Below are 13584 nucleotides of genomic sequence, written 5' to 3'. Positions count from 1 at the left end.
AGCTCTTGAGCAGGGCTCATTCTGCCCACGCTGGGGCAGGCAGCTCGGCACCTCTCTGCCTGCTGGCACTGCCTGCGGCACCGCGATGGCAGCAGGAGCCCCAGGAACGCTGCCAGTCTCCCCATTAGCCTGCTCCCGGTATATTTGAGCGCTGGAGACAGGAAAAAGGCTGTCAGGAGTGGCAGTGAGGGCAGGCTTCCCGCCCCCGAATCTGGAGAACTGGGAGGTTTCTCCTCACCGCGAGTGGGACAGAACAGAAAGAGGCTGAAAGCTTTGGCTCCCCTCYTCAAACATCTCCCCCTCGCCCCGARGCTGAGCCCTCTGCCGCCTCCTGCTCCCTCCCGGCGCCCCGAGCACCCGGAATAGCCACGGGGCTGCGCGGAGCCGGCTCCGGGTGCCTCAACTGGGCTGGGGGAGGCGCCGAGGGAGTGGCGGAAGCCGCTGTGCAGAGGTTCTTTCGGTAAATCCTCCCCGTGCCCCGGGGAAAGTCCGGCAGCCGACCCGGGCCGGGCTCAGCGGCAGCGGAGCGGCGAGGGAGGGGATCCGCAGCCTGTGCCGGGGGACACCGGGCTGTCCCCGAGCAGTGCCACCCTCTCCGTCCCGGGCAGGGCTGTCCCCGATGGCTGCCGAGGCTGTCCCCACGCCGCCCGGCAATGTCAGCGGGCCGCTTTGCCCCGTGGATTCCGCCTTCGCCCAGCGCTTCCTGCCCACCGTGTACCTGACCGTGATCCCTCTGGGGCTGCTGGGCAACGCGCTGGGGCTGTGGCATCTCTGCACGGGGCGCCGGGAGGGTGCCCGCCAGCCCCTCAGCCTGCTGGTGGCCAACCTGGGGCTGGCTGACCTGCTCTATGTCAGCACGCTGCCTTTCCTCGTCAGCTACTACCTGCGAGGCAGAGAGTGGCTCTTCGGGCAGCCCTGGTGCCGCCTCACCCGCAGCCTCTTCCACCTCAACCTGTACGCCAGCATCGGCTTCCTGACGTGCATCAGCATCCACCGCTACCTGGGCATCGTGCACCCGCTGAAGGCGCGGGGTCGGTGCCAGGGCGCAGCATCCTCGGGCTGGCTCAGCGCCCTGGTCTGGCTCTGGGTCATGGCGCAGATAACTCCTGACCTGGCCTTCAGCAAGACGGATAAGAGAGGGGTGAAGTGCCACGACACGACGGGACAGGATGACCTGGGCACTTACGTGCCCTACACCCTCGCTGTCACCGTGACCGGCTTTGTCATCCCGTTCCTCATCATCATCGGCTGCTACTGCCACGTGGTGTTCGTGCTCTGCAGGAACGACAGCGTGGAGCCCGGCCTCAGGAGGAGAAGCATCGGGCTGGTGATTCTCGTCATGGTTCTCTTCTCCATCTGCTTCCTCCCCTACCACATCTTCAGAAACCTCAACTTGTTTTATCGTGGCTGGCAGGGSTCCTGCACCCGGGCTATAGGGAACGTCTACGTTTCCTACCAGGTGACTCGGGGCCTGGCCAGCCTCAACAGTGCCCTCAACCCCCTGCTCTATGTGATCACCAGCAGAGACTGGAGGTCACGAGTGAGGAGCATCCGCCAAAGCGCCAYGCAGTGTCTGAGGCCAACCTTCAGGAGCCAGGCAGGTGAGAAGGGGARCGTCATTCTTTGTAAAGGGGGGTCTTCTGATGAGCCCTGAGGTACCCAACTCCTGCTTCTGCCACATCAGCTTGTGCTTGGCCCTTCCCTGGGGACAGCCCCTGCCTTGACAGCTGTTCTGCAGGGATGGTGACAGCAGCATCACAGGCTCTGCACAAGGGACAGACAGGACTGTCAGCACTGGAGAGCAAACTGGGACCAGATTTTGACAGCAAAGCTATTAAACACAATCATTTATGCTACAATGTGCCTGGAGATGGAAACAGATGAACATCATGGAGATGTTCGCACCATCCAAAGAATTTCCCTCCAGCCTCCCGTGCAGTGACCTGAGCTGGTTCACATCCCCTTGCTTCCCAGCTCCTCTGTGACTGAAGGATGGAAGTGATGCCTTTTCCCTCTGCTGCATCCCCTCCACCCCACTGGACATGGATTTGACACAGGATTCCCTCTTTCACTACAGACAGGTCCTGCATTGCAGAACAGCTGAGAGGGTGAATTTTTGCAGGGGGGGAAGTGCTTTGGAAATTGAAGCATTCTTTAAAAAATGAGGTTTTAAGTACATGACTAAGCTGTGCCAATTCCTGGGTGACTGAGCTGTTTCAGGATCTGTAGGATCCTCTACTGCCCACCTCCTTTTCAGAATTAAAAATCATTTTTGGCCTTACTCACTCTCCTTTGGAAGAGCATACAGCAGACATGAACAAATGGGCATTTTAAAGTTTTTGGAGGCTGTTGGTTGGGGGTTTATTTTGGAAGGTGAATGACTGCAGTAGCCTGAACTCCTGCTTGCAGCAGGCAAATGCCARGAGAGCTTGCAGATCTTCAGGTGGGTGCTTGCTTTTTGCATCCAGCCTTGTGAAAGTATTAGACACGACTTATAAAAATTAGATGTGCAAAAAAAACCGAGAAGCAGTGCTGGCTTGAGGGCTTGTGAAGGCAGGATTTGGTGGTGAGGGCAGCTGCCTGTCATGGCCAGGGTTGAGGGATCTCTGCTTTGGGGTGAGCAGAGCCTCCCAAGCAGTATTTTGGTTTTTTATGCTTTTGGTGTTTACCCACCATGAACAGCTCGAACATTTCAATTCAATAATGTCATTTGCAGCAGCTTTTGCAGCCCAGCTGAAGGAAGTAGGTCATGAGTTAAAATCAGGTCCTTCTGGGAAAGCACTGGCCCACAGATGGACACTGTGCTCTTTTCCTGACATTTATCTGTCAGCTGTTCCTCGCACTGACCCACCTTGGCTGGGCAGCGGAGGGAGCACAGCTGSCTTTCAGCGCTGTTCATGTCTACAGTGCAAATAAACACCTCGTGCTTTCAGTTTTGAGTCGTCTGGCTTCTTTCAGAGCTTYGCAGGCACCTGTGAGCCAGCTGGCCTGCGGGCTGGAGCAGGACCTGCCTGCTCAGGGAGGGTGATCGGAGCTTCCCAGGGCTCTGCAGGCAGGGAACTGCTGGGACACTGCAGGCAGCTGGTGGAGGGTGATCTGTGAAAATCACACAATGAGAAATCTGCCCAGCACCAGCCAGGGATCCAGCAGAGCCTGAAACATCCAGCTCCCACCTCATCCAGAGGAAACCCAAAGATAAAGCTTAAATTCACCTTGTCTCACTCTAGCAGGAAGATTGAGACAGTAGGATCAGATCTGGTCTCTGCTCCTTGCCCACATGCCCCAGGTCTGCGCTTCTCCAGAACTCTGAACTCTTCTCCTCATTCCTCAAAAACCCTCCACGCCTCTGAAAGCTGTCCAGGTCTTCCATCCTCACACATGGATCCTCTCTAAGATGCCACAGCTCCCCACAGGACCARTTTTGGCTCCCACAGCCCATGGGAGCTGCACACCCTGTCACTGCACCCACTTTGGGCATGATTGAAGTGGAGCATCACCACGTGCTGGGGAGGGAGCTCTGTGTGGGCAGTGCCAGCAAACTCTGCTCTCACCCCTGCATCCCTGTGCCCAGATATGTCTTCTTGTGTTCCCCAGTGCCCCCTCCCATCACTGTTAATGATGATTTAAAGATCTGTGTCCAGAGAAGCATCTCTAAGTCCCAGGGACAGTTGCAGACATAAACCTGCACGTTTTTCTGTGTCCTGCATCAGTCAAATCAGCAAAAGCCAATAAGAATCTGTGTGGTGGACTGATGGCTCAGATATTTGGGGTGGGATTTTTAATTCTTTTATTTAAAGTCTTGCCTTGCAGTCCCCTTGATTCTCAGGCAGTGCTGCTTCCCGCTGTGAYTGGGGGCAGTGACCTCTTTCCCTTTATCAGGCGTGTGTGTAATTCAGGCTGAGCCACTGGCACAAGAGCCTCTTCACAGCTGCTGATGGGGCCACAAAACCGCCCTCCTTCCTGCAGCCTTCCTTCCTTCATCCCTCCTTCCTGCCAGGGAGGTTCCTTCCCTGCCAAAGAGCAGCCCCTGCTCTCGTGGGACACTGCAGGGATTCTGCTCAGAACGGGTGGGCACTGCTCACCCCTCAGAACCTCCCGGGGCTCTTTATTCCCTGGGACCAGAGGGTGGGATTGTCCCTGGAGCCCCCAGCGTGAGCAGCTCCTGGTCTGTCCCAGTTCCCACCTGTGGCGTGGGAAGGACTTTTGGGAGTGGGTAAAGGGACAGGGAAGGTGSGGAGCTGTCAGAATCCCCCCTCCCCTCCTCCCAACGCTCTGCCCGACATTGGCAGTGCCAAAACAAACATTTGCTGCTGCCAGGAGGGGGCCAGTGCCACCAGAGCTGCTGTGCCATGGTTACCTCCTGAATCWTCACCTCATTTGGGCTCCTGGCTTACGATGAGCTGAACATTCCTCGTTCCCTCCCTTGGCTATGTGATGCCAGATTTTTAAGATGCCCAAGAGCAGGGGAGAGGAATCCCACCTGCACTCTCTGCTTTTCCCACAGCCTCTCTGGTACAGCAGCGTGGAGCAATGATCTTGTCTGCAAAATCAAGCTGAAAGCARACTTTTAACTCCTTTACCCAAATTAGACCCAACCGATGAATCAAACACRGTGGGAATTCTCCTCCTGACACTAATGGGATCAGGATCAAGCCTGAAAATTTGGCAGCATTTCTTGCTTCATTAAATAAACCGCTCTTGGTTGAGGATATGTTGCAAACACAGTCAAGATTTGTTATGTTACAGAGAACTTTTGAGMTGACAGCCCAGGGAAGCCAGTCAGGCAGAAATAACAGGCACTCGTACAGATGCACAGATGTACAACCACYTTCTTCCTCCAAAATGCAGAACTGTTCTTCCTGGCATGCAAAACATCCTAGAAGAAGAAAATATTGCTATCAGCAACATCTAAATGCACAGAACTCGACTCTGATGAATTCTTTATTTCATTTTGCACACGTGAGCTAAAATCTGGCTCTGAGTCATTTCAGGGTTTCTGGTATGGCTGATGGAACCCTGATTGCTGAGCAAGTGTGGGTTGGGTGCTGAGAGCATGGGCTCGTGCCTTTGTGTCAGAGATTTCCACACAAGGGCTGGGGGTGCCAGGGACATCTCTGTGGGCCTGAGATGGTGCACGGGGTCCCTTTTGGGCAGACARGACATGGCCATAATGTAAGAGCCGCCAGGGCCAGGTGGGGTGTGAAGAACACGTGTGAAGGTGGAGGAGAAGCAGCGAGAGCAGGATTTGGCTCCCCGTTACTCCAGGCACCCAACAGCAGGGCTTTGTGGAGCATCTTTCACAGCGTGGTGGGAGGCTGCAGCGTGCACACRAAACGGAATGAGTCACTCAGGTCACTAATGAAAGGTCACAGCATCCTCAGGTTCGGTGAGAGGCACTTATTTCTTCAGTAAAACAATTTCATTGCTGAAGTACCTTTGGCTGCAGCGACAACGGAGCTGACAGGTTATCTTATTTACCAAGGATATTGATCAGAATAGTAGATGCAATTATCCAGGTGAAGTGGGAAAAAATGGTAAATATACCTGCCACCGGGGGSCCGTTGGTGAAGATTTTAATAAAAGAGAAAAATCGGAGTCTTTGTCTGTACTACGTGAGTGTTTTGGCATCCGAGGGACCAACAGCTTGTGCAGAAGAGCGAATCACAGAAATAGAACACCACTTAGCGTGCCTGTGTGAAGCCATCAGTCTAATAGTACTCCTGCAGCTCATGCGGTTATAAATAGGTGATGCCGTGCGGGAGCCGGGGAGCCGCTCCCAGCCCTGCGCGCATTTGTATGTGCGCTACAGAGCGACTGCGGCTGCACCCTGCGGCCACGGATTTGTCCTGGAGCACTCGGCTTTAAAGAGTGGTGCCATTTTTCACATCAGTCCTCTAAATATTCCCCCGCGGCAAGCGCTGCTTGCCCCGGATCGCTGCTCAARGCAGGCGGCAGCRCAGGAGAGGGGCAGYGAGAAACCCSCGGGAGATGCTCAGTGCACCACGAYCTGCGCTGCCTCCTCAGCATCCTRGGAGGAAGCCATCAYTTGAATTTTGCCCAGCACCTCCTCTCTGTCATGAGCAGGAGACACTCAGGTGTAATCTGGCTCCCTGAAGAGCCCTTCGTGCYAACGCGCAGCCCAGCCAGCGTGAAATTCTTCTGCTTGTTTGGGCTTATGGGCAAAAAGTTTACCCTAAGGAGCATCAGAGAGCTCCCAGGCTTCCCAGAGGCACCACAGCTCCTCCTTGGAGAGGCTCCTTCCATGCTGTGCTGAGGACATCCAGGGACAGGAGGCAGATTAACTCTGTCCTGGCTGTCTTTGCTCGGCTGTGGAGGTGAGGACAACCCCCCACCACCGCTCCCAGCCTGCCCTTGCCAGCCCAGCCCTCCCCCAGCACTGCTGTGTCTCCAGTCCAGGCAGTGGGGCACAGTCCCCTGGCAATGGGAAGCTGCTGGCACAGAGCAGAGCTCGGGGTAGGTTCTGTGGTGGTGATGCCAAGTGCCCAGGCATTCTCACTGAATGAAGTGTGGGTTGGTTTTGGAGACAAAAATCCCCCTTTAGAAGTGTGTCATGCTGGCCACACAGTGCCAYGCTGAGAGTCCAGAGGAGATGGGGATGCAGCTCATCCAGGAGCCTGGGGCTGCCCAAGAAYCCAGCAAGTCTGCAATACACATCATGAGATGCTGCAGCATCCTCAGATCTGTTAGAGAAAAKAATCTTTCTGWGTGCAAAGCTCARACAACAGATCCATCCCTGCAGCCASCATCCCGCTGCACTGAGCTGGGATGTGGGAAAAGCTCTGGCAGGGTGACCCAGGAACCAGCAGCACAGGGGGCACAGGGAGGGAGAGGGACTTTGTGAGATGAAATATTATTTTCCTTTCCAGGGGCACGGAGGAGCAGAGGGTGGCTCCACATCCCTTCCCACAGGCACAGCACAGGGAGGARTGCTGGCCTTGCAGCCACMCCTGCAAATCCCAGCCTGGGGGAAGGTCTCATCTGCCTCCATAAAGGGGGCTGTTCAGACCTGGGTCCCAAGCCAGAAACCCCAAAATGGCCATACCTGACTCTGTGCCTAGTCCTGTGTGATGCTCAAAGGATACCTGGATGAGCATCACCTCCTGTCACTGCTCCCACCTCAAGAGACTCTCAAACAAGGGACCTAAAAGTTGGTTAAATATTYCAGAACACAGAGAAGCCTCTGGTTTATTTTCCCCCTTTACCTCACGTTGTTTTCCTGCCTCCACAAAAGCCTACTGTTAATTTAATTCCCTCTAACTGATTCATGGCAGATCTGGCGTCCCAATGCCCAGAACAGCTGTGATTCCTGTGCCACCGTTTGCTGTGCCCCAGGGACACCACACAGCCCCTGAGCATGGCTGGAAAGACTGGGCCAGGGCTGGAGCAGGGGATAACAGCTGGGCCAAGCACACAGGGAAATATTTACATTTRTAATTCAGAGAGTGGATATGTTTCATCTCCCCAATTAGTCCTTCCAGAAATAAAGCAACTGAAAACCCTCTGCATATAAACAAGACTTAGTAAAATCTGCAATTTTAAGGTGGAGGAGTAAATAAGTCCCCAACACGGCGCTTACACTGCAAGAGAAAACAAGGATTTCACTTTGTTCTGTTCGTTCCCCTCTAGGAACCTGCTGTGCTCGCAGGCACGGGAACATTTTCACAGGGCATTTACAGCTCCCTTGGCTGGGAAATTGCGTGTGGCCCCAAAGCCAGAGCCGTTCTGGCCAGTGGAGTGTGGGACCAGCCCTGGAGCATCGCTAACAGGGGAAGGAAAACACATCTTGGAGGAATCAAACCCTGCACTGAAATAAGTCGGTGCCTGGCCGGGAAGCTCAATCAACCTCTCAGCGGCGGTTCTTCAGAGGAAAACAGGAAAGRACATCTTGAGTTTTACCGATAAATGCTCTTTCCCCCAGCTGAAGTCCTGGGGCCGATTTGTTTCCTKGCGGTTATTTTTAGCATCGAAAGGAGCCATTTGCTGTAAACATCTGCCCGGGAAGCGGAGCGCCGGGGGCCGCGGGCGGGACTGCGGCAGCGCCGGCACCGGGACACGGCCCCGACTCGCCCGGAGCAGCGCCCAGCTCGCCCGAGGAACGAGACCCAACTCTGTTCTTCCCTAAAACACCTCCAGCAGGCACAGGCGCTGCCTCCTGCGCCACCCGCCCGCCGGGRAGGAGGGTACYGTGCCATCCYGGGGACCSGGTSAGCGCAGACACYTTTGGCACTGAGGTCACCCGGCGGKGCCACGGGGGCTGTGATGTGGCACCCAGCATGGCAGAGCCCATCCTTCCCCCAGGGGTGTCCCACAGGGTCCCCGCAGCAGTTCAGGACCTTTCCAGTCCCTGCAGTGTGGTGATGCGGTGGCATGGGCTGCCTCGTGGGACAGGGGTGAAGCTGTCACCGGGGAGCCCTCCGAAAGAGCCTCACATATTTGTAATTCATTCCCAGAGCCTTCGTCCCCGCCACCCCTGACCTTCCTGGCAGTCCCACAGGCTGTGAGGCAGGGAAGGCATTTATAGCACGGTGATGCTGCCATCCACGGTGGGAGCAGAGGCACAGCTGGGATCAGGCCCTGCTCTCCCCATGGTATGTTCTGTGTTCCGTCTGTGGTGGTGACCATGGCAGCTCCTCTCCACATTCACCTTGCCCAGAAGCAGGACYTTTCTCCAAACTTCCAAAGCCTCTCTCTTTCATCACTGGGATCTGGAGCCTCCTGGCAGCAAYCAGTCCACCCTGGTGCTGCACTGGCAGCAGCCCCACAGAGCCTCCCAGCCCCAAAACCCGATCCAAACTGGCTGACAGCTGTGATTTAACAGGCTCTCAGCAAGTATTTCCACACATTTTTAAGTAGGGCCATTATTATTTTATCTTATTATTTTATAATTAAAGCCAAGYTCCTCAAACAAAATTAATTAACTGACTAAAGCTTCTGAGATCAAGAATTTGCTAAAGCAGAGCAGCACCTTCCCCGTTTGGTTGTGGTCCAGGCGCTTTATGGCAGGTACTTTGTGCCTGGCTGATGTTCAACTGACAGCTTTCCAGGCATATAAAAAACTTATTAGGCTGAAAATAGAGTTTGCAACCATAAACTGTCAGGAGCGCTGTCAGCATTTCCAGCCCAGGTCTGCTTTGTGTACAAGCACTGGCAGATCAGGCTGCTGTGGGGAGCAGGGTGGCATGATGGGTTTGCGTGTCCTCTCACAGGACCCATTTTGGGTTGGAAGAGTGCTTGGGAAAGGCTTCCTAATGAGCTGTGTGGTACCAGGAGGTGGAATGGTGGGGTTTAGGATGTCTGGGACTGGGTGAGGTGGCTCAAGACAGTCACACATGGAGCTGTGTCCACCTGCGTTGGGGTTTGAAAGCTGGAAGTCACTTCCATGGGAGACCGTGTGGAGGAAATCTGCATTTGGAACCAGTTTATAGCCAGTGCTTCATTAGTTCCYTTGCTGAGCTTCCAGATCACAATGCAGAGCAAAGTGCCTGCAGCCATCTGAGCTACAAAGAGCCCAGGATGGAGGCAGTGGGGATTCTCAGAGAGAAAGCTGTGAGGTTCCTGAGCCTGCAGTAACTCTGAGCAGGGCCACAGGACAGATCTGAGGCAGCTCTGGCGTGCAGGAGGATATTTTACAGGATGATTTATGGAGTCATGGGGCAGAAGCAAACCCTACATCCARTCTGGATCCAATCAGGGATGCTGTGCCTGCAGAGGAAGGCATCACCATGGCCCTTCATGTGGAAATGAGGGATCACCCCCATGCCCAGCTCATGGGGCCGCCTGGCTGTGGGCAGCCCAGCAGTGTCTGGAGTTTAAGGACATCATCTGGGCAGCTGCAGCTGGTTGTTATTCATACCCTGATACTTAATACCTTTTATATATTAACYAATCTTCTGCTTTAAAAATACCCTGTGGCATTGCCAGGCTATCTATAATCTCGGCATTAAATGGCATTAAAGCTGGAGTAGCTGATGCTTTTACTAAGGCAAACAAAAACATCAATTTGGTGTTTAAAAATAACCAAAAGAGGCAGAGTACAKCAGGATGGTCCCCAAGCTCTCAGAGGGATGGAGCACCTTGCAGGTGACAGCAGAGAAGGGGCTGACACCTGATGGGATGTGGGATTGACTCAAGCAAACCCACTCAACCGGTCCCTGTTTAGTGCTTTTCATCTGAGACTGCTAAGCAGCTTTGCTTATTTCAATCCATTAGAACTAGAAAAGCTTTTTAATAAACTCCCTGCCAGCCTGGAATTAGTAGATGTGGGCCAATTAGGCACATTAATTAGGCACTGGTTTAAACACAGATGAGGTTTGACTTTGTTTACCAACCTCAGAGGAAGCAGCTTCTCCAAGTTCACCTCCAAAGGACTGGAGAAAAGGCACGTTCGTTCCCAGTCGCAAGCACCCCCAACACAAATACAGCATTTGGACTTAGGTTTTATTTTCAGAGCTCCTGCTTTTTCTTTGCCTCCCCATGCAATAAAAATGAGRCATTTAATCTCATAATGCAACTTCTCACTGAAAATCAATGATAAAGTACATTATCCTGCCGGCCCTGAACCCGCGGCTCCAGCTTGACCTTCCTCAAGCAGAGCGATGTCCGGCGAAACACAAAGGTTGAACTTACAGTTTCCCAGCAGGAAAGTGTGAAACTTCCTCAGGAGGGGCAGGACAGGACCAACAGAAGCTCAGTTATCAGCTCTGGCTCCTGTCTCTAAGGTGGGATGTCATTGCTGACCAGTGGAAAAAATGACCAGCAGCAGGTGAAGAGCAGGCAGCCCCCACRCGTGTCTGTGTGGAGGTTTGACAGCATCCCAGCCCTGTTAGCAGGGCTGCAAACACACCATGGAGAACACAAACCAGGCACATTCCTAAACCTGACACATGATTTAGGAGGCTGCAAGCACTGCGATGTCGAGCAGCGAGCCGACAGCTTGTGCTGCTCCTGATGGATGCTGGAGTCTATTTTTTCTSCAATAACAACTTTCACTAATGGTGCTGGCACGGAGGCTCAGCAAGGAGGAGGGAAGTGGCAAGTGGCCAGGGTGAAAGAGAGTTCACAATTACAGTAGGAAAGGCCACGCTGTCCCTTGCTCTGGCCATGGAAATGCTGAGGACAAGGATGGAAGGGGCTCTAGGAGAGCATTGAATCACCCCCACCTTCACCAGAGCATCCACTGTACCCAGAGCCTTTTCATCAGACACTCTGACACCTGCTTATCTTATTTTTAAACTCCTCGAGTGACAGGGTGCCACAATCTCTCCCAGCAGTCTGTTCCAGTGTTTCACCATCTTCATGGTTAAAAAGTTTTTCTTATGTCCAGTTCAACCTTCATTGATGCAATTAAATCCCAAAGCATCTTGTCCTCTCCAGAGAGAGARGCAAGATGGAGGAAGAGGGATGTAAGCCTCGTCGTCTTTTTCACTTGTGTGTTTTATTCCCAGCCAAAAAGAGAGTTTATTTTCCTCAAAGAGATACTATCTCCCGCAACACACAACTCAGAAGCATCTATTTTTAAAAGTGAAGTATAGGAGTTACATAAAAGCTATGGAAACCAGGAATGAGAAACAGGATCTTCAATTTCTGAGCTGTGCCTCCTACCACAGCTTATTTCCCTGCTCCTTGGGGCTGGCCTGGGCTGTCCACAGCACACAGTGCAGAGAGGCTGAGCTCCCTGCCCCCCACACCAGCACAGCATGGACAGGCCCCACATCCCTGGTGCCTGCAGCCTTTCACCAGCGTGCCAAAGAAAGCAGCAGAAACGCTGAATCTGTTTTTGTTCCTTTCTGCCCTGTTAAAACAGCATTGGACTCGAGAGGCCAGACTCTGCTCTGGTAACCAGCTGGGAAAAGGATGACACAGATAACGCAGAGAGATAACACAGACAACACAGACAGATAACACAGATAACATAGACAGATAACACAGATAACACAGAAAACGCAAACAAATAATGCAGTTAACACAGATAAAACAGATAGATAACACAGATAACACAGACAGATAGCACAGATAACACAGATAACACAGATAATGCAGATAGATAGCACAGATAACACAGATAATGCAGACAGATAGCACAGATAACACAGATAACACAGAAAACGCAAACAAATAATATAGTTAACACACATAACACAGATAGATAACACAGATAACGCAGATAGATAGCACAGATAACACAGATAACACTGGTAGTATGGATAACACAGATAACACAGACAGATAACACAGACAACACAGATAACACAGACAGATAATGCAGATAACACAGATAACGCAGAGAGATAACACAGATAACACAGACAGATAACACAGATAACACAGAAAACGCAAACAAATAATGCAGTTAACACAGATAACACAGATAGACAACACAGATAACACAGACAGATAGCACAGATAACACAGATAACACAGATAATGCAGATAGATAGCACAGATAACACAGATAAACGCAAACAAATAATATAGTTAACACACATAACACAGATAGATAACACAGATAACGCAGATAGATAGCACAGATAACACAGATAACACTGGTAGTATGGATAACACAGATAACACAGACCAGATAACACAGACAACACAGATAACACAGACAGATAATGCAGATAACACAGATAACGCAGATGGATTGCACAGATAACACCGTTAACACAGATAGATAACAGATAACACAGATAGATAACACAGGTAACACAGATAGAGAACACAGATAACGGAGATAGATTGCACAGGTAATCTCGAACAGATAACACAGGTAACAGCAGTAACAGTGCTCCTCAGTGCTGTGGGTGTGAAGCGGCACCTCCCTGCCTGGAGCTGGGCAGAGCAGCAGGAGTGAAGGCTGCCCGTGCAGGGATGGTACCACAGGGTACTTTGGGRCAGTCACACAGCCCCAAAGGCCCCTGACTTCAGGACGGTCGGTGAAGAGGGTGTAGACATGAGAAACTCCTCCAGCCTGGGAGCATCCAGGGGCAACTTTGGGCAAACGGGCTGCTAGGACTGGCACCAGCACGGGATGAACGGTGGCCTCGCTAGGGCTAAYCTGCAGCTGGGTGCTGCCAGGCTGGGAGGGCTCGGGGCACACGGGAGCCACCCTTGGCGTGGATGCGAGCCTGTGCCGGACGGAGCCGGTGCCCAGTGCCCRCCGGAGCTGGTGCCCAGTGCCCGCAGCAGCCGGCCGGTGCCCGGAGCAGGCAGGAGGCGCTGCGCGGTGCGCGGTGCCCGGGGTTAGGTGCGCGGTGCGGGGTGAGCCGTGCGCGGTGCCCGGGGCTCGGTGCGCGGGGGGCGGTGCGGGGTGTGCCGTGCTCGGTGCCTGTGAGCCGTGCTCGGTGCGCGGTGCACGGTGCCCGGGGCTCGGTGCGCGGTGCGCGGTGCCTGGGGCTCGGTGCGCGGGGGGCGGTGCGGTGTGAGCCGTGCTCGGTGCCTGTGAGCCGTGCTCGGTGCGCGGTGCACGGTGCCCGGGGCTCGGTGCGCGGTGCGCGGTGCCCGGGGCTCGGTGCCCGGGGCTCGGTGCGCGGTGCGCGGTGCCCGGGGCTCGGTGCGCGGGGCTCG

At 53.6% G+C, this 13584-nt stretch overlaps 1 protein-coding gene across 1 annotated transcript; it reads left to right on the top strand.

Moving 5' to 3' along the window:
* Positions 1 to 454: 454 nt before the first annotated feature.
* On the top strand, positions 455 to 2968 carry LOC130573431 (P2Y purinoceptor 1-like). Its single transcript, XM_057365867.1, has one exon. It carries the CDS (start codon positions 620 to 622, stop codon positions 1652 to 1654), a length of 1035 nt encoding a protein of 344 aa, XP_057221850.1. The 5' UTR covers positions 455 to 619; the 3' UTR covers positions 1655 to 2968.
* Positions 2969 to 13584: the final 10616 nt, after the last annotated feature.

This window comes from Malurus melanocephalus, unplaced genomic scaffold (genome assembly GCF_030028575.1).
Source record: "Malurus melanocephalus ecotype Western Australia unplaced genomic scaffold, MMel_1.1 scaffold_59, whole genome shotgun sequence".
Lineage (NCBI taxonomy): Eukaryota > Metazoa > Chordata > Aves > Passeriformes > Maluridae > Malurus > Malurus melanocephalus.
The sequence above is the reverse complement of the archived record's forward strand: the minus strand, read 5'-3'. Positions and strand labels throughout refer to the sequence as shown.